Consider the following 25,186-nt stretch of genomic DNA (forward strand, 5'->3'; position numbering starts at 1 on the left):
GCCCGGGGCTCCAGGCGCTGCTGGGAATGAGCGCACCGCGGGGTTGCAGGGCCCCACGAGGACCTTGAGGCTGCAGAGCGGCTGAGCGCCGCGGGTGGGGCGGCCCGAGGCCCAGTGCGGAGCCCGACGGCACCCGAACGCCGGTGACGAGCCCCCTGAGGCCGGCCGCGGGACAGACGCCGCGAGGGGAGGCAGAGTCCTGCAGCCAGCGCCCGGGACCTGGAACCCACCCGGGGAACAAGCCACAGCGTCCGCTCGGCGGGAACCACAAGCTTTATTGGCAGGAGGTCTCAGGAGCCCGGTCGGCTGGGGCTGGACGTTCCAGGGTGGGCGCCCCCGGGCCTCAGCTGCGAAAAGGAGGAGAAAAGGAGAGTTTTAGGTCCAGCAGAGGGCTTCTGAGGCCGAGTGAACGCGCTTTCAGGGACACGCTGTTGGAGCAGGCAGCGCTCTCGGCACCAGCGGCAGCGACGCCTGCCATGCTCCCTCCTCTGAGGCGTGTGCCGTCCTCCCGGGGGGATCAGCAGCGCGACCGCGACCACCACCCCAGGCCTGAGCCGCGCCACCACGTGAAACTGTGCTGCCGGCGGAAAACAGCTGCTGGTGCAGGACTCGCACCTGGTCCCCTTTGGCCCCCGGTTCCTGACGAGGTCATCTGCTGGCCGGTGCCCCCGCCCCGGGCCCCCTTCCCTAAGGGACCCCGGGGGGCATTACCTCCAGGTTCCCTCTGGCCTTCCGAAGGACTTTGTGGGTTATGACCACTGAGGAGAGAGAGAGAGAGAGAGAGAGGGACGGTCAGACGGGTGCCCCGGGCGTCAGGCCCCCTGCGGACAAGCCTGGGGCGCCCAGACCGGAGGCGGAGGCGGGTGTGGGAGGCTCCACCCATCACGCGCGCCGAGACCACGTCGCCCACTGGGCCAGAGGCGCCTCCGCGAGTTCGTGCGAGGCCAGGACATCGCGGGTACCGGCCCGCTGCGGGCTCAGCAAGGCCTGCGGGCACCCGGGGACCCGGGTCACCCCTACGGGTTTGGGCGACGGTGCAGCGCAGGGCCCGTGGCTGACTCTGAGAAAACCCGTGCGCTAAGGGCCACGGCGAGGGCCGCAGAGGCAGGTCCCAGCGCAGAGCGGACGTGAATCTGCGCAAGGCCATGACCTTTGGGCCCTTTCTCCTTGGGCCCTGCAGCTGCTAGAACCCGACACACTCCCGGGATGCACTGTGGAGGGGCCCCAGGCCGCGGGTGCCACCTCCGCCCCAGACCCTCTTCTCGCCCAACACAGCCACCCCCCGGCCACTGGGAAGCCGCCCCTGCCGGGAACCCGGAATCCTGCCGTCCGGGTCCCCGAGACACCCTCAGGGCGGGACCACGCACGGCCTGGGGAAACGCTGGATTCCGGCCCGAGGAAACACATCTCCCGAGTGACGGTGTTGGCGAATCTGAGACACTGGGGCGGTGGGCGCTTGTTCAACCGGCCAGCCCTGCCTCCAGAGGGGCCACCGCCTGCGCCCCTGCAACCCCGCGAACCCTCGCCGCGGGCAGGGGCTGCTCCTCTCAGGACTCGCCCCACCGGGGACGTGGGGGGGGCAGAGCCCGGCCCTGGGGTCACGGCCCCTCCCCGGTGGGCTGTGGCCGAGGCCTGGAGGTAGACAGGGTGACACCGAGTTAGCGGCCACCCGCCACACACGGACCCCGTGCAAGCTCGGGAAGGGGGCCGAGACACCGGCCGTGTCTGTCGGGCACGTGCACCGCGGGGTCTGGGTGTCACCATCCGTCCGGACGAGAAGCGGGCAGTTCTTACAGAGTCGTGGTCAGGACCCAGGCCGGGGCAGCCGAGGCCTCCCAGCGACCCCCGCGTGTCGGGGACAGGACTCCGCAGCTCAGGAGGGAACGTCACTTACTGCAGGTCACACGGGGAGAGACCTGCACTGCGCTCGTTAACGGCACCAGGGTTGTGGCGAAGGGCCCAGGCCGGGCTCGGTGCTCTGGATCCCGGGAGCCCGCCCCTGACCCCGGCCAGCAGGTGCGTTAGCCCCGTGCGCCCGGACACAGGCCGCCGCAGTCCTAGGCCCCGGGGCCACTTCCACCCCCACCCCCGGGGTCTGGCCAAGGGCTCCACCACGGGTGCTCCACGATGGGTGCCGCCCCAGACGCCCGCCAGGCTCCTCAGGACACGCGTGCCGTGGGGCCCAGCCAGCGCCCAGGCCAGCCAGCACCCACGGGGCGGCCTCCGACCTCCTGCCACCATGAGGACGCCCCGCCTCCTGTGCCTCCTGGCCGTTCCCCCCCCCAGCCGCGGGGACCCTCCGAGACAGAGGGACTGCACCAGCCCGTGCCCTGCCCCCCACCCCCCTGCCCCGGTCCCACCAGGCGACTTGGCTTTGTCTCTCAGCAGGCCCCTTGGCACATCCTGAGTATGTTCCTGGCTCACCCCGAGGCCACCTGCCGCCATCTGTGCCCGCCCGCTCGCCCACGCCAACCCGCCCCTCCGGACCCGCGCAGTCGGACCCCAGGACATGGCCCTGCAGCCGGCTCTCATGTCAGCCCTGAAGCCAAGGCCCTGTGCTGGAGGGCGGCCCCCTCGCCTCTGTGCCAGGCCCGGCACGGGGCACGGAGCACAAAGTGAGTGCCCGCTGCACGACCCGGCGTCCAACCCTGCCAGGGTCACGGAGTCGGCTTCCAGAAGGTTCTGGGGGACAGCTGAGGGGAACCATGCCCACCAGCAGTCTATGCCCTGGGCTTCTCAGAAATGCCCCGAAACACCGGCCCCCGACAGGAGCGGCACAGGCAGCCTGGTGCCCCCGGAGCCGCGAGGGGCCACCACACAGCGAGTGGGCCCGGGCCGAGGTGGCCCACGGCTTCTCCGGGCACAGGGAGCGGCGGCCCACCACCCCGGCTCCCGGCAGGGACAGCGCTCGCCTTACCAGTGTCCCGTAGCCTCTCGGAGCCCGAGTCCCGGGTCCGCCTTTGAAGTATTTCTCAAGACCAGCCGGTCCCCCAGTCCCCCGGCCGGGGCCCTCCTCCTGGCCTGGCCGGGGGACCGGGGGCAGCCGAGCAGGCCCTTCCCGCACGCCAGCACCGCGGGGCTGCTCCCCGACGCCTCTCACGACGCAGTCCTGGCCAGTGACCCCCCCACCCGCCGCGCGGACCGCTCGAGGCTTCTCCCAGACATAGCCTGACGTGCTGCCCGTCGGCCCGTGTCCACGCCGCCCCCTCCGTCTGACCAACACCGCCCCTTCCGCGGGCTCCGCCCAGCTGTCCCTCTGTCCAAGAAGCCCACGCCCCCCCCACTTCCCTGCCCCTGTTCCCTACCACCCCGGCCAAGGTCACGTCAAGGTCCCGGTCAAGGCAGATGCCAGGCACCCGCCGCCCCAGCGAGAGGACCGCCCCTGGCACCACGTGGCCTGCACGGGGTCCGTTCAGTGCATCTATTTGCCCGTGCGGGTCAGAAAGGACGAGCTAGGACAGGAAACCCACAAACAGGAGGCACGATGACAGCTGCTGTGGGCCTCCCAGCGGGTGTCCAGCCCGGGGCTGTCGGGGCTCAGGGCGGCAAGTGGGCAGACACAGCGGCCCACCCCCAGCCGTCACTTACACTGATCAAAGATGACTTTTTCCTGGTGCTTGCTCAGCTGCAAGAGCTTCAGAGAGTTTTGCAACTTCTTTTCTTGTTCAAACAGCTTTTTGTGTAGTTTGGTGATCTCTGCCTTCATTTCTCCAGTCTCAAGAGAAAAGGAATTGGAAAAATGAGCAGAGAATACAAAACATCCTATCACGTGGGAAAGAATCAAGACACATAGAAAAAGACGCTCCCCCTCGCGCAGAGCGGCCCGTGAACGACAAGCAGGGCCCAGCTCCCGCGCCCCGACCTGCAGGACCCGCGCCGTCGGGAGCGCTGGGGAACCAGGACGGCACAGGCCCCGGCGCCCTGCCCTGCAGCACCTGCCACGCTAGCCCCCCATCCGCAGCCCCGCCCTGGGGGCACCCGCCTACAGCAGCACGGGCGCCAGAAGACGCCCACGTCCCGGGATGTGCCCGGCACCGTTCACCATCGGGGCCAACCAACCACCTGCTTCGTGTCAGCAGGGGTCTGCGTCAGTGCGTCACGGTCCTTACACCCAAAGGCGTAACTTCCCAGCTGCTATAATGACGCTATAATGCTAAATGATGGGGGGGAGCGCCTGGGGGGCCCAGTCGGCTAGGCGTCTGCCTTCGGCTCGGGTCAGGATCCTGGGGCCCTGGGGTCGAGCCCCGGGTCGGCAGGCTGTCCGCTCAGCGGGGACCCCGCTTCTCCTCCCTCTGCCCCTCCCCTGCCTGTGCACACCTGCGCACACACACTCTCTCAAATGAAGTCTTGCACAAAAAAAAAAAAATGATGATGTTGTAGAACTCTATTTGACGTTGAAAGATGGTTATAATTAGTGACAAAAAGAGCCCAGAACTGCTACTGTATCCAGGCATTCCTGTTTCATAAACCTGGCTACGTAGATCTAATATCCACAGATGCGTGTGTGATGCCCAAAAAACGTGATGACAAAGAGGCATCAAAATGTTCATTAGTGATTTATCTCTGAGATGCAATGTGGAAGTTTTATTTTCCAACCTTAAAATTTTATCAAGATTGTGTGCTTTTTAAGCAAAACGATAATGCTCATTAAAACAAAACTTTTTAATGATGAATTTATAAAAAAAAGAGAACCTAGAAACATGATTAGGAGAGTATGATCCTCGGGAGAGCTCGGGTTCTCCAAAGGTGTGGGGAGCGTGGAGGGGCGGCAAGTCAGAGTTCCCAGGCCTCTAACGTGAACTGCGCCCCCCCCCGGGGCTCCCCAAGCAGCCCCCGCGGACCTGTTCAGAGTCAAGGACGGTCCTTTCTCCTGACACCCCCACCCCGGGCGTAAGAGCCGCCGGCACAGGCTCCACTGGGCGACAGGGAAACACTTCTGCTCCTCAGGAGGGAGATGCTGGGCGGCCGACCTCCAAGGACCCCACGGTACTGGTTCCAAACTTGTCTATGGCAGTGGTACCTGCAGTCGGTTATAGGGTTTAGTGAAGGATGAAGTAAACCCTGAAATGTGTATGTGAAGAGAGAACTGGTTGTATGAAAACTAGCATATGCCTCAAGAAAGACTTGATAAAGTCACTGAAAACCACATTTCTGGCAAATTAGGTGTGGGTGAATCAACTGAAAGATGTGGGAGGAACGGAGTCTCGAAGAATTCCGTGTTCGACTTGCTTTACAAGTGTCTACGTTTTTTTCTTCATCTTAAAGAAACAGAAAGCGGAAGTGACAGACATACATTATGGATGTAGCTTATGGAGGACAGGGGACGCCAGAGCCTCGTCAGCAGGCCCACGGGCAAAGGAAAGGCCCCGGCCCCACGTCCAATGAACGTACGTCTAATTGTTTTCAGTTGAACCACGATGTGTAAGGTGCGTGTCGTCCCGATTCCCTGCTTTGACCTACTCTCAGGATTAACGAACGGTGGCAGCTCCAAGGAGGTCGACCGTTCTTCCAAAACAGATCCTAATTACACCTCGGGTCTTGTCGGATTCTCCTCCTCACGCTAAGGGCTTCCTGGGCCTCACGTTCTGGGCAGTCATCCTCCACGCTGTGAACCGGGACAATCCCTGACCCTGTCCACCCAGAGGGAGACGCAAAGGAGGTGATGCCTGACGACGGACCCTGGTTGCCTCACTCCTGCCTGGCTACCCCCCAGCCCTCTTTCAAAAGTCAGCGGGGGCAACCCCTCCTCCAGGAAGTGTCCTTGAGATTCCTCCCCACCAGGAGTCTTCGGGCATTCACCACGCCCAGTCCTTCGCTCATCACTGCCCATCGCACGTTGAACAGTAACCATTTTCTTGTTTCCTTCTGCTCCCGAGACTCAGTGGTTCCCTCTGACCAGCAGCACCGGGCACACAGTAGGTGCTGGGAGACCCTCTGCCAACCGGTAGGTTAATTCTCGTCTGCACTTCCCCAAACCCTCTGTCCATCTTCTATCCGGCACTTGAAACAAGGAATTGTAATTCTGTATGTCTGCTGAATCCTCTGAACCTGAATCTTCATTTTTGCAGGACAAATGCACCACGGTAAAAACAACAGGGCGTGAAGACCCGGCTCGGCCACTTCCAGCTGTGATGATGACAAAGCACGGAAGTTTCAATTCTTACGTCTGGAAAAGGGTAATGCCCTCCTCTCTGAAGGCGCCCGTGAGGGACCAGAGGAGATGCCGCGTGTGCAGCTGTGTGCCTGGCGCCCAGGGAGCTCCACACAGCAACGCCCCCTGCCCAGAGCTGGGACCCGCCCCCTTCCCAGGAGGCCACCGCCCAGCCCAGGGCTGTTGGGCCTGACTCCCACAGCTGGCTTTTCTAGTTGTTGGCCTTTTCTTTTTCTTTCACTATTTTTTTAAAGACTTTGAGAGAAACCCCAGGGCGTTGGGGGGGGGGGGGGCGGTGGGTCCACAGGAAGGAGGAGAAGCAGGCTCTCCACCGAGCAGGGAGCCCAAGGTGGGGCTTGATCTCAGGACCCCGGGACCATGACCTGAGCCCAAGGCAGGCACTTACCCGACTGAGCCACCCAGGCGCCCCTGTTTTTTCTTTTTTATCAGGAAAAAAATGTCAAACATTCACAAAAGTCGAAAGAATGGGATAATGAACTGCCAGATGCCCTCCCAGCCTCAGTCATTAGCAAATCACAGACAAACCTGCTTCATCTATGTCCCTAAACCGGCCCATCTGCACCTGAAAGTATTTTTATACTCAACCCCAGAAGCCAATCACATTTCATGTCCACAGAATATTTTAGTATATAGCTCCAGAGAAAAGATTCTTTAAAAAGAAAAACACATCATCACCACATCTAGAACAACGAAGGTCATTGCTCAGTATCACCATATATGTCAGCAGACAGGACTCCCTGACCACACTGTAATTTCATTTTTTTGAACAACTGGTCTGATCCAAATCAACTCCACGTTTTGCATTTAATACGTCTCTTAAGTTTCTTTTAATCCAGGTTCTCAGAGCTACCAAGAGGGCGTCTAGAAACAGACCGCTGAGGTCCACTCCCAGAGTTTCTGATTCGGTAGGTCTGGGGTGAGGCCCCAAAATTCACCTTCCCAACAAGTTCCCGGTTCACATGGATGCTGCCGGCCCAGGAACTATAATGTGAGAACTGCTGTAAATCTGTAAGTTTTACTCCCTTTTCCCTCTTTTTCCCTAGGATGAAAAGATGTTCTAAGCTCATATTATACATTTCCTGCCCCCCAGACCTAGAATCAAACCATGTCTCCAAGGAGCCTGAGTTCCTATTAATAGGAAAAAGGTATTTAGAAACCACAATTTGGCACTAGAGGTGCTCACCGGTACTGGAGTGGACATTTTTAAAGCCTAAAAATAAATATTTTCAATAGGAAATACATCACAAATTCAGGTGATACTGGTATTTCCAAATCAAGGATGGCAGGATTTTTATTTCTTTGATTTTCAACTTCTATATCTTCCCTGAGTAAAAACCTTAATTAGCTATTTGTTTTATTACAATATTATTAGTAACACTTATCATCACTGAAAACAATTAGTATGTTATTTTGCAGTCCTTTTAGCTCTTAAGAGTATTTCTACTAGGGATATAGTCAAATTACTGTGTTTTAGTCTTGAAATGTTTCCTCTTTGTGTGGGTAGGCCTTCAATGTAATATAGTAAGGTTTCGCCTTGCTACCAATTTTAAGAAATTGCCTTTTTTTTCCATTTTGTTTTTCAATTATTTAAAACATTTATACAGTTTCAATTTACAGAACAAGATCTATTCAGAGAAATCTACCTTCTACCCCTGCCCATCCACCGTCTTCCTTCCCACCCCTACGGGTAGCCTGTTTTCTTGTTATTGCTTATCCTTCCAGTGAAACAAGATTTTCATAAACAAATGTGTGTATTTATCTGTATCTCTCCCCACAAATTTCTGAGATAAACCAATGTATATGATGCACACTTTGCAGAGTAGTCCAAGGGGCTGCAGGGGACAGCATATTAAATACAAAAGGCACATTGATGATACTCAGAGAAAAACCTTACAACATTAAAAAAAAAAAGCCCATTGGGGTTGCTAATGAAAACTTGGAAATCTGCTTTACACACATTTCACACTAAGAAAAAAGCAGTATATGAAACAAGCACGGACAGAAAAGTGGCTTGCGGCAATTTAACACCACACACGGGGGGTCTGGGTACACCAACAACCGTATTAGAGGGACTCTGAGGTCCTTTTTCTGGCTCTAAAATTCTGTGATGCTAAAGTGAGTATAATCAATTATATGAGAAACACTTGGAAAGAAGGGTGAGTCATCACAAGCGCTGGCCAGTCCCTGGACTAGTGTGCCGGCGGGGGAGAGCGAGGGGACTGCAATTCATTACACACACACAGAATAAGAACTGCATTCTGTTTAACAGACGACACTGTGTACTGAGGACGAAATCATCACACTGAGTTTCATTCAGACTTGTTGTGCTTAAAAATCGTATGGGCGAGGATTTGTTCGGGAATAAGAAGAAAAGAATTCACTCAAAAATATGAACAAAATAGGGCCCGTCCTGGAAAACAGACGGAAACAGAAATTAAACAGATATGTAATTTGCAACGAGGGCCATGATGAAGCAGAAGAGGCACTAAGACTGAGCGATCGGGGACCCTCTCCGGCCCTGAAGTTACAGGTAAGCAGAGACCGGAAAGGGCAGGAGAAGCCGCCAGCCGAGAGGGAGCGGGGCGGCAGGCAGCCGGAGGGGCAGGCATCAAGCCTGAGGTGCAAAGACCTCGGTGGGTCAGCACAAAAGGAAAGGCCAGTGAGGGTCTGGAACCCAGCGGCGCTCTTCCTCTCCGCGGCCCCACTGGCTCCAAGTGGCCAAAACGTGGAATGACTGGTTACCTTCTTCCAAGCCTGGTGCCCCCGAACTTCCTCCCCAGGACCCCGAGGGGAAATCACAGGACAGGCTCATTAGAACCTCCCGAGCAGGGAGCCGCTCCACTGCTGCCTCCGCCACGGCCGGCAGACCTGAGAGCTGTCAGAAGACTGGACTAGATGAGGAACGACAGGGAATGCAAGTGTCCTCGGCCTTCCTGCTGGCCTTTGGCAAAAATTCATAGGTTAGATAAAGGAAGGGGGAAATATTTATCAGACCACCAGGCAACATTCTAACTCTTCCTTCACACGCATGCTCTGCCTTCCGGGCAGGCGCCTCCGGTGACCGAGCGGCGGCTCGCCTGTCACTATACCACCTGCTTCCCACAGACGAAGACGCAGGGAGAGCCTCTGGCCTGCCTGACCCCTGGTTTGTGTCATGAAAGGTGGCGATGAGGATGGTTGTGGGATCAACACTCTTAATTCAGTCGTGTTCAAGTTGCTGCCAAGCCAAAGTCCGGAGGGAAATCCCAATCGTTTTATAATTTACAAAACTTTCTAAGTAGTTAAAACAGACTGAAATTAGAACCATTATAATAGGACTCTGAAAGCTATCAAGAGAAGGACCTACAACGAAAGAGATTTAGAGTGGAAGGGGATGAGCTTGCCTACGAGGACAAACTAGATTTAAAATCTATAAAATGAAAGCATACTCTGGATTCAGATACTGGTGCTTGGTCGGGCCTCACTACCAGACCCTTAGCTTCCTTGTGTAGAAGACGTGCATAGGATCTCCCCCAACAAGGCTACGCTAGGAGTGGGGGCACGGTCGGTCAGGACCACGGGCACAGGGTGTCGGGGGCAGGCAAGTGCACACCTGCAGCAGCACGTCACCCGTAACAAACGTGGCACGTTCCCCAAACTGAGGGCACATCCGCCATGAGCAGGTCCTGGACTGGAGACCGAGCCACGAGCCCCAGTGGCATCCTTAAGCCTGGGAGTCCACGTGTCACCACCTACCTGTCCACAATGAAGCGTGCACTGGCCGTTCGTGGGGAGCGAGACCCTCCAGAAAAGCGTCAGTAACCTCGCGGCCTCTTCGAGGATCAGCTTGGCTGTGCCCACGCTGGTGACAAACGTGTGCAGGGGCACCGAGTGTGGACCCTGCACAAAGGGGGGTGGGGGAGGAGAGGAAGGCTGTTACATGCAGTCTTGGAAAAGATTATGGACAAGCCGGCTTTAACGGGCCGCATAAATCTCCAGGCCGCAGGGCTCGTGTCCGCATGCTGCGCGAGAGCCTGGTGCCAGACGACACCAATTTATTGTTCTTAAAGACCGGTGAATTATAGATTATGAGAGAATTTCGGTGGTGATTTCAGCCCAATCAATAACCATGATTCATAACCACCTGCGTTAAGTGTATCTACTATGCCAAGAAGAGGGTCCGTGGTAGGGCCATTCCCACGGCTCCACACCACGGAGCCCCTCCGGAAGGCAGACGGCGCCAACGGCTAGTGACGCAACACGGGCGACTCTGTCTTCAGCAGCCCCTGCCGACCGGCCCTGCGTACTGCCGGCACCAGGCCGCAGGCTCATAAGGTCTCCCTCAGCCTCTGCGGGCAGAGGCAGACCCTCACCGGGGGACGGCAAGGGCATGAGCAAGCCAAGAACATGAGTCAGAGAAGGGAAAGCAAGGTAAATTTTAAAAAGAAAAGAAATTAAAAGAGCACGGTCTTCATGAGTAATAAAATCATTATAAAACAAAATGACTCACCCTTTTTAGCTACCAAATTGGCAAAAACCCATTTATAAATAAAAGTACTCAGTGAAGAATAAGCTGTAGTGAGATGGTCTCACTTGCAAACGGGGATACAAACTTTTGGAAAGTAATGGCTCAGCAGTTGTCGCCAAGGGCCCTAACGAGTCCACGACCCGCGAGCGTGCTTCCACTTGCAGAACTCGCCCCTAGTGAGCTGACCAAGGATGCTCACCACACCTTAAATGTCGAAAAAAGAGGCCAAAGAGTCAATAAATGGTGGTACATCCACAAGAGGGCGTATACTGCAACCAGTGAAAGTTTCAGAAAAATACTGAATGGGACAGGAAAACTGTTGATGTGTTAACTGAAAGTCGAAACATGAAATGCGTCGGGGTCACTTTTATTAAGCTTTATGAATGAGCTGAAGAACGCGTGTGCTTCAAAATTTTACACATTGAGCACCACGTGCTGTTTTTGTGCTTTGCTACAGTTCCTAGGTTTTTTGTACAATAAAGATAATGATCAGAAAAGATCAGCAATCTTATTTACTAATTCACTCAACAAACACTTAGTGTGCACCCACCGCACGCCAGGCCCGGTGCTAGGCAGCAAATACACAATATTGAGCAGAAGAGACGCTGCCCCTGCTCTCCTGAAGCTCATTACCTACTGAAATATAAAATACAGAACTGGCCTTTACAATAGAGTAAAACAAATCAAAAAGTAAAATCAGGTGCCAGGAAGCAGGCGGCCTCAGTAAGGACCTGGGAAAGGGACCGGAAATTGTGACCGAGGGAAGCTCGGTGGTTGGGTCCAGTCTGGGGACCCTCGGAGGAAGTGGACGAGTTTATGTCGAGCACGGGGCACACGGGTCCTCGACAAGAGGCAGCTTTAGAGCGAGGAGGAGCCCAGTGGGGTGAGGCAGGAAGGAGCGACCCCGGTGAAGAGGTCGCACCCACACGGGGCGCAGACCCGGCAAGTGACCCCGCCACAGCAGCGCCCCGGACTGGACCTGACCGCCGAGCTCCGTGGGCTGCAGTCCCGGCCCCTCTTCTCAGGGCGTCACTGGGGACCCACGCTCCTTCCCCTCTGCGAGCCCTCGGCGGCCCTCCCACCTACGGGGCCCCGCAGCTGCTGCTCAGGTTACCTTTGTCCCCAGCTCTGGACTTGCAGCGCGGGGAGCCTCTTGGATCTGAAGGGCCATCTCGGCAAAGAGCTTCTGGCCGCGGCCAATCTGCTGGCACAGGGCCTCGTAGTCCGCAGTCAGGCCCAGGACGTGGCACCCGCTCTTGCTGGCCCACAGGCGGTGGCCAGGGACCAGGTGGGACGTGCACGAGGTGCTGGTGGCCGAAACGCCACTGTGGCAGGAGAGGGAGTCCGAGTCATTTTCAGACAGTGGAGGAGTCTCAGAAGCTGCAACACGAGAGGGAAGACGTCAGGTCCTGTGTTCGACGAGCTGCGTTCCTCAACGTCGAAGCCGGGTGGGAGGACACACAGGCCCTCAGGCCCTAATGCCAGCCGGCAGGTCACAGGGGAAAGCGGCCAGACTCCGGGACCTGGGTCTGTGTGTGGCCCTGCCCTGGGCCTATTCATCTAACAGCAGAAGCGACTGAATTCAGCCACCGCCTATGGGGCACCTGCCTGCGGACCCCCTGATCTCCAGGACCCAGGGGCTACTCAGACACCGTGGGGGAGGTACAGCAGCGACGAAGAGGAGCCAGGGCTCAGAGGAGGAGGAATCAATTCTCCGTGCGGGAGGAGAGCTGAGGACAGGCCTCCCAGGAGGAGCAACCATCGAGCCGGGCTGCGCGGGAAGCAAGAAGGACACGGAACACAGACGGAGCCTGTTGCCTTCTACCTTCGGCTCCACAAAGGCACAGAGGAACGATTCTGACTGGGACCTCAGGAAAGGCATTTCACAAAGAAGCATGCATTCGGGAGGACTCTCGGCACAGCAGGAGGATCTGCACGCGGAGGACGGGACAGACGCGGTCTGCAGACGGACGGCGCCGCCCCGCACAGTCCCGGTGAGCGGGGACGGCAGGCCTGCGGGGCGGTGACCCCGGGGTGTAACATGAATGCAGAGGGACAGGGCTGCACGGGCGTGGGGCTGGAGGCTGCAGGGCCTTAAAAGCCACACCGAGGGGGTCACACTTCACCTAAGGCAACAAGGACCCAACGACGTCGCTGAGGTCACCACCGCGAGCACCGATTAGCTGGCTTGGAGGAGGCCGTCACCAGCTACACATGCTGAGAACGTGAAACCCCAAGCACGCTCTTGATTTGGGACCAGGGACCCCCTTTCATTCAATTTTCAAGCCCCTGCTGCCAAACCCAACCCTGCCCCGGTTACCCAGACTCCGTACCCGATGGTGGTGGCACGGCCAGGGTGGAGTCAAACAGATCGCAGGAATTATCTATCGCCACGGGGCATCCGTCACCACCTACAAAATGCAAAGTAAGAGACAGAAAATAAACATTCCTGCCAGCACTGGAGAGAAGTGAAAGCGACTGCACTAAGCAGCCCCCCAGGCCCTCCTGCGAATCCTCACTGGGCCCAGGACCCCGTGGGCAGGACCCTGGGGGGAGACAGGGAGCAGCAGGTATCCCTTCTGGCGTCCAGCAGGCCAACGGCAGCTTCGCTTGCAGGGGGCCGTGGGCGGGAGGAGGGCATGCGATGTGGGCGCAGCAAGGGGCAGATGAAAGGCACACAGGAGAGCCCCCAGGATGCCCCGCGTGGGGCACGGTCGGGCCCGGGGACTGTGCAGCCCCCTCCGCGGTGTCAGGCGGGGCAGCGTCACCAGAGGGCTGTGCTCTGGCCAGAGGAGCGAGTGTGCGGCAGCCACAGCCACTGAGCAAGAGAGACGAGGGACCCAAGGCAGAGTTTAGGCAGTGACGCGACGGACGCAACCTCAGGACCCACGGCCAGTGAGCGGGTGTGCAAGACGATCCGCACGCCGTGACCCGCGACCGTGCGCCTACATGTGACCCTCGGGAGCACACACCTCGTGGGGGAGCAGACGACCGAGGGGCGGGGACACGAGGGGACCACCCGGCCCCGCCCCAGTGTCGGCAGCAGAGCGGGGACCAGGCCCGCCATCCTCAGAGCAGAACTTTCCAACGAGCGCACTAAACACAACCCTGAAAAGCCTCCTGCCGAGGACGAGAGGCCACGCCGGGGAGAGCGCCCACCTTCCCTCGTCCCCGAGGCGGCGTGGGTTCTCAACACCTCCCCCTGGACGCCCTCTTGGACGCCCCGTGGGCAACCCGGGGGGCTGACCCTGCACAAATCTCAAGCTGGTGAGGGCCGTCCCGTGGCCACCGCGCTCCAGCTGCCCCAGCACCCCCCCAGCGCCCGGGCGGCACCAGCCCCGGGTGGTCCCCCCGCCCCTGACTCCCCAGCACACCCCACAATCTCTCAGTCCCATCTCCGCTGAGCCCTGAGGGGGGCCGGGGGCAGACAGAGGTGCCGCTTTGACGTACACCCCACGCACGAGGGCTCCTTTCCAGCCCTGTGAGATCCCACTGGTGGGAGTTCATACAACGAATGTCGTGTAACAGCAAGAACCATATTAACGTCGGCGCCTATTAAAGCCCCGAATCAGAGACCACTTTACTAGTCACCATGGTTTCGTGACTAAGGATCATCTGGAAACAGTAATCAGGAAGCCGGGGGGAAAGGGTGGGAAACGTTTATGATGTAATATTGGGCAAAAACAAAGAAAGGATGCAGAACAGCCCAAAACCCAAATGACCACCAAATGAAGAGAGAGATGCAAAGCAAAATGCCGTCATTTTGTAGAATCGTGAAGGATTTTCCTTCACTTTTTTTTTCTCATATCAACATCATCTTCTAGTGAAAAATCTTAAAACTCCTTTTGTTTTATTTTGGGGTTTTTTTGGTTTTTTTTTTATCAGAGTTAGATTTGCCAACATATAGTATAACATCCAGTGGTCATCCCGTCAAAACTCCTTATCAGTGGGCAGCCCGGGTGGCTCAGCGGTTTGGCGCCGCCTACAGCCCAGGGCATGACCCCGGGGTCCCGGGATCGAGTCCCACGTCGGGCTCCCTGCATGGACCCTGCCTCTCTGTGTGTCTCTCATGAGTAAATAAATAAAAATCTTAAAAAAAAAAAAAAAACACTCTTTAACAGGGAGAGATCAATATGCCAATCGCTACAAGCTCTAAAGCACGCTGAATGGGTGCTCTTTAAGAGGTTTTAAATTTTTTGAATTAAAGGCAATAGACACAATTCCCAATCCTGTGAAGATTAAGCCCAAACTTTTACACAACACTTATTTACGAAGTCTGTGGTCCGCCCGGTCCCACTGGATGGCCCCCTGCCCTGTGGGTATGAGGATCATGGCCTCGGCGCCTGAGGCTCCCAAGGTCAGGGGCTGCTCCAGGAACACCACCGGTCTCGGGAGCTAAAAGGCTACTTGTAGCTCCAGCTGTGGCGCCCGCCTGCCGTGTCGCCTCGGGCAAGTGCAGTGGCCCCGCTGGGTCGTCGTTCCTCCAGCCCCAGAGCAGAGAGATGGCCCGGCCGAGGGCCCTGGGCCTGACCGCTTGCCGCCTGACCCCTCACCCTGTGCCGGGCAAGTGTCCAAGGAGTGAGGAGCCCCTGTCCTTTCTCCGCCACCCTACACAGCCTCTGCAGGGCTACACACGAACCCACGGGCTAATGCAAAACTGACGCAGTTTTCAAACCTCCCGGGTTGCTCTTCGGATCCTTACAAGATACCGAGAGTCTGAGCAAGACGCTGAGGTTGCCTTTGAAAGGCAGTAAGCGGGAGGGAGGATGTTCAGCGGTGGAGTGACGAGCGAAGGCTGAATGGACGGGGGGGGGGGGGGGGGCGGGGCAAGACCGGAGGCGAGGAGGGTCCTGGACGCCCAAGCTCTACTTCCCTCAACCCAGAGGCCCCGGACGGAGATCACAAGGCTCTGCCACAGCTGACAGCTGAGCAGTGGCCAGGCCCTGGCTCCCCGGGCGTCGGGGGCCTGCTGGCAACGGGGGGACACGTCCGTCGGCCAAGGGCACCCAGGGGCTCGCAGGTCCCGCCGACACACACACGGGGCTGCGGTCTCGGGGCGGAGGGCAGGTGCGGTACCGTGCTTGTCCGGGTGCAGGGGCCACTCGGGGACGGTCAGGGTTTGCAGAGCCACGGTGAGGGCTGCTTCCTGAGCCCTCTTCCCCTCCAGCGCCAGCTGCTCCTCCAGCCTGCTCCGCAGCGCACTACTGGTCTCGATGCTCTTTTCCAGCTGCCCCCGCAGAGCCTGGATCTCTGTTAGGAGGCCACGCAGGTCGCTGGAAGGGTCCTGCCCCCTGCAGCCTTCTCCGCACGCCTCTGCTCCGACCTCTGGAACAAGTGCAAGGAGGAAACTTTGACATCTTCCGCCACCAAAGGGTCAGACATCGAAGGAGCTCAGCAGGGTTTTAAACCGGCCACCACCCCACCTCCCCTTCCTAAGAACTAGGTACAATTTAAAATAACAATTTGACTTTAAAAACAAAAATATTGGCAGACTTAATTGCTGCTATTCCACAGGCTAAATAAGAGCTGGAAATTAATTTTCGCTTCTGGCCATAAAAGCCTAGCAAATTGCACACCAAACCCCGAAATTATGTCTAGTAGTAATAAAATCTATTTGGGCTGGAATTACAGAATGAAAGGGGCCGATTTTAAGAGCCACAGTGTATTAAAAACACACAACAGCAAGAATAAGAAAAACAACTTGAGGAGAAAATGGAAGGTGTGGGGTGACCCTTTCCTAGATAAACTTTCAATAGGGAGAAACCATCTGGAAAATTAGTTTGAAAACAAAAGACCCACCACACCTCAGAGCGACTGCACCACCAGGGCCTGCAGCCCAGGCGCTCTGATCTGCTATGGCCCGAGGACCAGGGCCCGCGGCCAACAAGCAGCACACGCGGGCAGGCAGCGACCCAGCTGGTCCCCGAGGGTCGGCTGCGTCCCACGGACCGGGGGATGCCCCCCATAACTGACCTCCCTGCACGTCCACGACTCTACAGACCAGGTATCCAGGGACGCGTCTCTACGTCCAAGAACCAGGCCCGAGGGGTGAGCAGACCGGGCGACGGGCCCAGCCAGGGGTGGGGCGGTGAGAGCCCCGGGGCCCACGGCCCCCCAGAGGAAGCACAGGCCGAGGGCCTGTGTGAGGTGCGCCCCGGGGCCCAGCAGCGGCCAGGCCAGGAGGAGGAGTGCCGCGCCGCCCTCCCCTCCGCAGCAGCGGGCCCACATGGGAAGCCCCCCGCGCCCCCGGCCCGGCGCTACCTCTGGGCCTGCGGTGCTCCTCGTCCAGCCTCTCGTACACCTTCAGCTCCACGCGGAGGGACTGCAGGAGCTCCTCGTTCTGGGACAGCAGCTGCTGCCTCAGCTGGGCCTCCTCCCGCGCCCTGGAAGGAGACGTCAACTGTGACGCGTGGGCAGGGACTCTGACGCCACTCCACCCTCAGAGCGTGGACAAGACTGACGAAGGCGGCAGGACGTGCAGGCACGGCCAGGCTGCCCCGGGCCCAGTAGGTGTGTCTCTACCACACGTCGTCCTCCACCCCCGGGGGCGCGGACACGAGGACACAAAGCTCACAAGGTCACGTCTTAGCCCGGGGTGCGGCGCCCAGGAGGGGCCTGCGACGCACAACGGCAAAACCGCGCACTGGCCTGGGCTGGGAGGACGACGGGGACGCTGGCACCGAGGAACCATGGAGACATGTGGGGCGGGCCAGGAGCTCAGGCCAGGGGACCCGGGGCGCTCACGGCCCTTGTGCAGGGCCTCCCTGCGGCCCCCCCGCACTGCTCGACCGCGAGAGGACTCGGGGCCGGCGGGATGGGGTGCCCAGCCTCCTCCCTGGCCCCTTCCCTCCGGGCCGAGGCCTCCCTGCCCCGCCCTGCACAGCCCTAGGACACCCCGCCCCCAAGGAGCTCCCGGCTCCCTTCACTGCCTTCAGGCCCCGACTCCTGGCTCCACGGCGTTCACGGGGCGCCCCGACCTCCCCGCAGACACCAGCATCGGCCCCTCACTGAGCCGACCCCAGGGGCCTGAGCCCACCTGCTCAGCTCGCTGCGGCTGCTGCAGACCTCCCGGAGCAGCTGCTGCATGTGCCTCTCCCGCTCGCGGACCTCGCTCTGCAGCCTCTCGTTGTCCCCCTTCACGCACGCGTACTCTCGCTGAAGGAGCTCGAGGCTCGCAGCCTTCCTGGAGAGGGACTCTCGTAACTTTTCGTTCTCCTTCTGTTTATCTGCAAACACGAACAGCGCCGCGGAGAAGAGACCCCGTTTGTTTTTTCCAACCTTATTACGCAAGTACGGCACCTCAGCTCAAGCGCTCCAGAATACGGAACAGAACGAGGTTTAAACTGGCATTTATGAGTCTGGCGTTCCAATTATCTTACGCACTTTGGGCAGATAAATCTGTCAACATCAAGGCTGCAGATTAAACGTCACCGGGATGAAACGGGCCTGTTGAATCTTCTGCACCATAATGGGCCGTGCCAACCGCCAACCCGGCTGCTTTGCCGTCGCAGAGCAAGCAGTGGGTGTGAATTACAGACGGAGGCACGGGACAGCCCCCAGCTCCGGCAGTGGGTGCGAGGGAGTCCCCACGGGGTGGGGCCCTCCTGAGGGATGGGACAGGCCCGGGGCCTGGAGACAGGCAGTCAGGAGCGCGACCCGGGGGCAGAGTGGCGTGTTCGGGGGCACCGTGCTGCCCACTGGGGCCAAGACCTCGGCTGAGTCCTCTGTGCCTCTGTCTCCCCACAAGTCGTGGTGAGGAGCCGCGCCACGTAGAGGGCTCAGCGCGAGGCTCTCGGGCACTCCGCCTGGGTCCACAGCCCTGACCGCAGCCCTGACACTAGGGCCTGCACGGGCATCGGGCATCGCCGCTGGCCTGCTGGGCTGAGCTCTTGGAGCCGAGCGTCCCCCCAGTCAAGACACCTGCCTTGGTCAGGGCGGGTCCTCGGGCTGGCCCGCCCCGGTTCCTGGCTGGGTCTCTCCTGGGGGACGGCACCCGGACCCTCTCATTCCTGTGTCGGTCTACGTAGGCCCTGACACATCTGCCGTGCGAGTGATGGTCTGCAGAAGCCTCGATTCTGTCCTTTAGGCCAAAAGTGGCGTCTGTACCGTCCAGGGAGAGTGGGAGACACTGAGTCCCAGCTCTACCTCTAGCTCAGTTCCCTAGGCCTCGGGTTCTGATCCGTGAAACAGGACTCAGAATCACTGTGAGGACTGAGAGATAATGCAGGTGAAAGCGCTTGGGGGCTAAGCTCCAAAAAGAGAGAATTAAGAGAAAGGACCTTCCTACAGAAATACCGGAAAACCTTCCTGACGGGAGGGAAGCCCCGGAGGAGGTTCTGGCAGCAGGGGACCTCCGCCGCTCCCCCACCGCACCTACCCGGCAGCCCACGCTGAGGCGTCAGGGCCACCTTCACCGCGGCCCCAGGGGGCCCTCCCCCAGCCAGAGCCGCAGGACCCGGGCCTGGGCTGGTCAGACCCCCGCGCGCCCCTTCCTGCCGCAGACGGAGGGCCGCAGGGTCTGGGCCGAGGGGGCTCCTCTGGTTCCTACCTCTGGATCCCTTGGCCAGCATCGTGTTGAGAGCCTGGTTCTGCTTCCTCAGGAAACAGATCTCCGAAGTCAGGGAATCATGCAGCTCTGACCCATAAGCAAAAGCGTTTGTAGCACCTAAGAGAACACACAAATAGTGACGTGTGGACAAATCACTATGGAAGGAGCTTTCTAGAAAACAGTTTTAAACGAGGAGGAAACACAACACACAAGGAAATCACTCCTGTGAACCAGAGGAGGTGTCACGAGAGCCCAAGGGGAAAGGAGGGTGTGCGTGCAAGAGGCGGCAGGAGCCTCCCTCCCCTGCTTGGCTGCCCCGGGGCCTCCGGGGGGACAGGCTCGTCCCTGCCCTCCCTGCAGGCGGTGCGCCCACCACCCCTGGTCCGAGCTGAAACCTGGAGCCACCCCAGCACCGCCCCGGCAGGCAGTCGTGACCGCGGGGCCTTCTCCCCGATGCCGCGGACGCTGCCCCAGGGTCCTCCGTCCCTGTCGCTCAGGCCTTGCCACCCCCTGCCGCTCTGCCCGCGGGGCTGCACGCAGTCCGCTCCGTCACTCTCTGCTCAGAAACACCACGCGGTGGCCAACCGACCAAACACAAGGCCCGGACGTCGGACCTCTAGGACCTGGCTCCAATCGCACGCGCACGCGCACCCGCCTCCCCCAGCACCTCCGCTCACACGTCCCCCAGTGCGGCCCGACCGGGCTATGTCTGGGCCCACACGCCCCCTGACCGCCCCGCGCCCGGAACGCCCCACGCCTCCTCCACCTGTCAGCTCGCGTTCACTGCCATGTCTGAGCGCCCGCTAAAGAGATCAGGGTCTGAAGCCCCACAGACGGGGCTTGAGGTCACGGACAGACCGACCCGTGGGCTGTCCCCGCCCCCTGCCGGCCGCCCTGACCTCCCCTCAGCTCCCTAGGCCTGCACCACGGAGGGCGCCCGGAAGCACGAGAACACGCAGCCTCAGGAGCGCCCGGCCTTCTGGGTGAGGCAGGCGGATGCCTCCCTCCCCACCCTCCTCACCCCACAGAGCCACGCGCTGCCTCCCGACCCCGGCACGGCTAGCACGTGGCCCAGCGCCGCCTGTGGTCAGTGAGCCCTGACGGGGGCCCGCTGGAGGCTTCTGGGAAAGAGCTTCCACCCGGATGGAGGGACAAGGACAGGGCACAGCCCCACGGTCTTCGTTCCCACCCTGTGGGCCTATCCTGAGGGGACGTGATGCTCAGGGTCACCGCGGTCACCACGGACACTGACCCCAAGCCCTGCCATCAGAGCACTGAGCCATGAAACCCGCCCCGCAACTGCCTGGGTCTGGCTCGTGTTACGGAAGGGAGCACTAATCCCCGTCGTCACATGTTCTGTTCTGTGCAGCTGAGAGCGTCCTGGTCCACGGCTGATGACGGGTGACACTCAACGTCCCCGTAAGGACACTAGGGCATCGGGCCTCCCAGAAGCTGCCGCGGCACCGTCCCCACGGCGCCGCCCTTCCTCGTGCTGATGGTGCACGCATCACGACGTCTCCCCACAATGTCCTCTACTCTCCCCGTGACTCGGGTGTCTCCTCGGGGACCTGGGTCTGAATCAAGGCCCTGGCTTCTTAGTAGCTGTAGGACCTCGGGCTCGTCACCCCACTGCCCTGTCTCCAAGGCCCAGTAACAATGACCCCTGCTGTAATGGTCACTGCTGTTATCGTTCACAGGCCAGAGCCAACCACAGGACCGAAGAGCCACCTGGATGAACAGGGACAGTCCTATGAGCGAGTCTGCTGTGGCCGCGGCGTGGCGGTCCCTCCCAGAGGTCAGGGGCCAGGCCCCCTCGGAGGCCACCCGCACCAGCTCCTCTCCCTGACGACAGGCTGACGGGAGGTGGCAGCTCAACAACGTTGTGCCTCAGCCTCCGAGGAGCCTGCCCCCAGGACAACCCCTTGGTCTTCCCAGCGTCTGTGACACGTGAGAACACACGTCTTCCCACCCGTGTAAATACTTTACGAACGCCTTTTTGTAAACCTTCCCATCACAGTGAATTACTCTCAGAGCAATTGCCAGCTCCATTGTAGCTGGTGGCCATTCGAGCCCCCAAATAATTCTATAATTGGATTTGCCAGGAAAAATGTAAAACAGAATGAATCTAATTCAGGCATTACCACAAGTGGATGTGAAGGGCCCAGGCATGTATTTCTTCCCCGTGTTTGATAGGACTAACAACTCCGGTTAATCAATTTCCGGAGGTGAGAGAGGAGGAGGCAGGGTGGGGGAGGGGAGGCGGGCGTGGGTCCCGGTTTGCCTCCAGACTGCAGCGCACCACACATACAGCCCTTTGGGAAGCTCCTTCTAGGCCGAGGGCTGCGACGGGCTGCACAGGAAGGAGGACTGGACTAGGGGCCCGAGGACTCCGGCGCTGCCACCACTGAGTACATCTTTCTAGGACTCAGTTATTTCATCTCTAAAAATGTTTGCATCCTCGCGAGTTGCAGAGCTCTGCAATGTTAGACTAATAATGTCATACGAAATAAAACAGCGGGGCGCCCGGGGGCTCAGTGGTTGAGCACCTGCTTTTGGCCCAGGGCGTGATCCTGGAGTCCTGGGATCGAGTCCCGCATCGGGCTCCCTGCATGGAGCCTGCTTCTCCTTCTGCCTGTGTCTCTGCCTCTCTGTGTCTCATGAATAGATAAAATTTTAAAAAACAGTCAAATGACATGATAATGACAAAGAAAACTACTTACTGAGTGAGGCACAGAGCAAGGCCCTATTTAGAGCACTGCCTCCCTGATCTCACAATGAGTCTGGTTTTTTTGTTGTTGTTGTTGTTTTTGATGAGTCTGTTTCATAAAATAATTAAGCCTGGGCGAAGCGGGGTGCCTGGCCCACAAGTCCCAAAGCTAACAGCCAGAGAGCTGGTCCACACCCAGATCCGTGCAAACTCGGGCTTTTCCTGGGGCACAAAGCTGCTCTCAAGACACGTTCTTGGTGGAGTGAAAACAATCTCTCTGGAGCAATAAGGATAGATGCCCAAAATACATTGTTCAATGCAAAAAGGGACAAAATCGCAGATATAAAGTATCCAACCTTTTGGGTGAGACAGAGAATAAGAGCCCATATTTGTATTTGCATAGAGCGCGGTAGGGGTGTGGAAAGACAACAGCCGGGGTGGAAGGGCAGGATGGGGGGCAGAAGGGGGGGCGGGAGGGAGGGAGGGCACGGAGGAGACGGTAAGCTTTGCACCGTGTGAGTGTCTTCCTCACGGGAAAAACACATATTTTTAGGTTCTGCACAGAATATTCCATCCAGACCTAACTGGGATTTACGCAGGAATGCTGCGACCTTGTCACCACCGGCCTATGAGACTCTCCAAACTGCTGACACGCATGTGCTTTTAAGATCCACGACTGACAAAAAGACGGACTATGGCTCTGTTTTAAAACAGCTGAGTCCTCTCCAGCGAGCAGCCAGGGCGCGGCGGCCAGCAGACGCCCTCCTTCAGAGCCGGGGCTCCACCGGGAAGTCCCTGCCCCGTGGCCCCCGGTGTCCGGCCAGGCAGGCAGGCAGGCAGCGAGGCGGGGGGCTGCTCTGCCGGGCTCAGGCGGCCCCGCGGAAGCGCCCTCGGGCGGCTCTCCCTACCTGGGTCGGGTTCGTGGCCCTGCCGTTCCAGCTGGCCCCGGAGCTCCTCGTTGGTTCTAATAGATTCTTCTAAACGTCTCCTCAAACTTCGAATTTCTTGTATATGTTCCATGACTAAGTCTGCGGGAGGGAGAGTTATTTTTAATTTAAAGCCTAAAGCCCCCAACAAATTGAATAATTTACAGATTATGCAAGGATCTTAAAATTCCGAGTCGTGCTGGATGTCTTCAGACCGTCGGCAGCTGGCAACGGCCTCCGGGGCCTGGCGAGCCTGAGGCCGGCCCCGGCCCGCGGACACAGTCCGGGCGCTCTCTGCAGCCCTCCACAAGCAGGGCCTTCTCCACCTAAAATTATATTCCATACAATTTTAATGCTTACTCTAATGCAGCCCTTTATTCTTCTAAATATCAAATATTAATTTAAAATCTTCCTTATGGTGAAACTAACAGATCACTTTCAAGTCTGCTTGAATTGCCTGAGAGTGGATTAAACCACTTTCATAATGAATCCCGATATTTCCTTGAAAGGAGTATGTTTATCCATTTATCACCTACTCATTTAAGACTTAAAAACACAGCAAAGCAGTAATCCCAGCGCTACTGAACACGGTAAGGAGGGTACTCTCCGGAGCACGTCCGTTGGTGCGAATGTAAATGCGCGTGACTTTTGGGATCTATTTTTAACACCAGCCTTAGAAAGGTTCTTTCCCAATGTCTTCCCTCACATAATTCTACTTCCAGGAGCCTACTCAAAGGGATTAGCGGAGAGGCTCCTGACCATTTGCCCGAGTGCGTGAAGAGGTTCGTCTTCTGCGCTGTTACGGAACGGCAGAAACCGAACAGCACCCAAATCATTAAATAAACTGTATTACATCCACTGTGACGCGGGATCACACAGCCACCATGTGAATACACAGTCACGTCACAAAGACCATATAACATCACAGAAAAATACAGATACAGAACGGATTAACAGCGGGATCGTGACTCTATTTAAAACTCTGCAGGCAAAAAGACACATAAACACAAAACAAGGCCATCTACCCCAGATAGGAACACCACTGCCTTGGGTGGTGATGCCGGGTTGTCGAGACGCCTATTTTCTGTCTCGATGTGACACTTAATGATACATAAGAATCGAAATCGCCCAAGTCCTCTAAGATGAGCTCGTCCTATTTTTCAGCCTCCGGCACGTCTCACGTTAACAGAGGAGGAGGCGCGGCCGCAGCCCAGACGCAGGTTTCCAGAGCCAGCGTCGCCACATCAAGTATCCAAAGGCAAAACTAATGTCTTTAATTCATCAATTGGGGTACACCCAGTACGTCTTAGTAATGTCTGTTTTAAGACATTATACTAATGTTATGACCCAGTTTTAATTCCTCCAAAATGACTTTCATTTAAAAGTAGCACAATGTTACAGACCTTCCCCTAATTAAACAGTAATTCTATCGTGAATCTCAATGTTTATGAGAGGACTTCATTCCCAGGCCTTCAGCTCTCTCCTTACGCCGGGAGTGTGCGGGGCTCCTGGTGGGACACTCCGTGCGCAGCAGGCCCCGGCCCCCCCCCCCCCCCCCCAGCGGCCCCGGCCCCCCCCAGCGGCCCCGGCCCCCCCCAGCAGCCCTGGCCCCCCCAGCGGCCCCACCACCCCCAGCGGCTAGCCAGGCCGAGCGGGCAGGCGCCCCTCTACTCCGCCCCCGCCTCCCGGCTGCTCCACGGCCGCGTCACAGGCCGTCGGTTCACCATCCCCTCCTGCTGAGTCTGCCCAGGAGCCAGGCTCCTCACTGGGGTTAAGGAAACACTCCCAGTGCACCTGGACACTACTTATTAATTATGCAGCCCTAGCCGAGGAGAAGGAAACACTAGACTCGTCTTTACACAATGGTAGAAAAATATCTGTCCCTCTCACAATAAATACCCTCCTGACAAATGCTAAGTCTTCAAAACCATGAATCCTGCAAGAAGCGACCAGCAAAAACCATGTGTGCGTCTTTGGCCTTGTAGTTCCACTTTACAGAATCTAGGTTAAGAAAATGCGCCAAAATAGGGGGAAAGCATGTTCAAAGATATTCCCTGCAGCAGTGTTCACGATTGTGAAATTTTAGAAATGACTTAAATGTTCAGCAAGAGGGGAACATAAGGAAAAGTGCAGTTCAGCCATTCAACGGACTATCTAAAGCCACTAAAAATGATGCTATGTAACAACATGTCAGAAAGCTTACGATAGAATGTCAAGTGCAAAAAGGAAAAATACTAAATTATCTCTCTACTTAGAATATAAACACGACGAAAGGAAAAAAAAAACACATGCAGAGACCAAGTCTGAAGAGAAAGAAACCAAAAAA

At 57.9% G+C, this 25,186-nt stretch overlaps 1 protein-coding gene across 8 annotated transcripts in view; it reads right to left on the reverse strand.

Annotated features, from left to right (window-relative positions):
* Nucleotides 1-250: 250 nt before the first annotated feature.
* Nucleotides 251-25,186, reverse strand: part of CDK5RAP2 (CDK5 regulatory subunit associated protein 2) — a 153,057-nt gene continuing 128,121 nt past the window's right edge. For 7 of the 8 annotated variants that reach the window (XM_038553243.1, XM_038553241.1, XM_038553242.1 and 4 more), the window contains 11 exons: nt 22,843-22,962; nt 19,228-19,344; nt 17,716-17,905; nt 16,941-17,062; nt 15,756-16,004; nt 13,013-13,090; nt 11,794-12,059; nt 9,908-10,051; nt 3,589-3,715; nt 712-758; nt 251-347 (listed from right to left, as the gene is read on the reverse strand). In XM_038553243.1, coding sequence (XP_038409171.1) covers nt 291-347; nt 712-758; nt 3,589-3,715; nt 9,908-10,051; nt 11,794-12,059; nt 13,013-13,090; nt 15,756-16,004; nt 16,941-17,062; nt 17,716-17,905; nt 19,228-19,344; nt 22,843-22,962 — 1,517 coding nt within the window. In that variant the 3' untranslated portion in view covers nt 251-290. The remainder of the gene's footprint in view (nt 348-711; nt 759-3,588; nt 3,716-9,907; nt 10,052-11,793; nt 12,060-13,012; nt 13,091-15,755; nt 16,005-16,940; nt 17,063-17,715; nt 17,906-19,227; nt 19,345-22,842; nt 22,963-25,186) is intronic. The other variant, XM_038553244.1, reaches the window with a different exon arrangement.

Source organism: Canis lupus, chromosome 11 (genome assembly GCF_011100685.1).
Source record: "Canis lupus familiaris isolate Mischka breed German Shepherd chromosome 11, alternate assembly UU_Cfam_GSD_1.0, whole genome shotgun sequence".
Taxonomy (NCBI): Eukaryota; Metazoa; Chordata; class Mammalia; order Carnivora; family Canidae; genus Canis; species Canis lupus.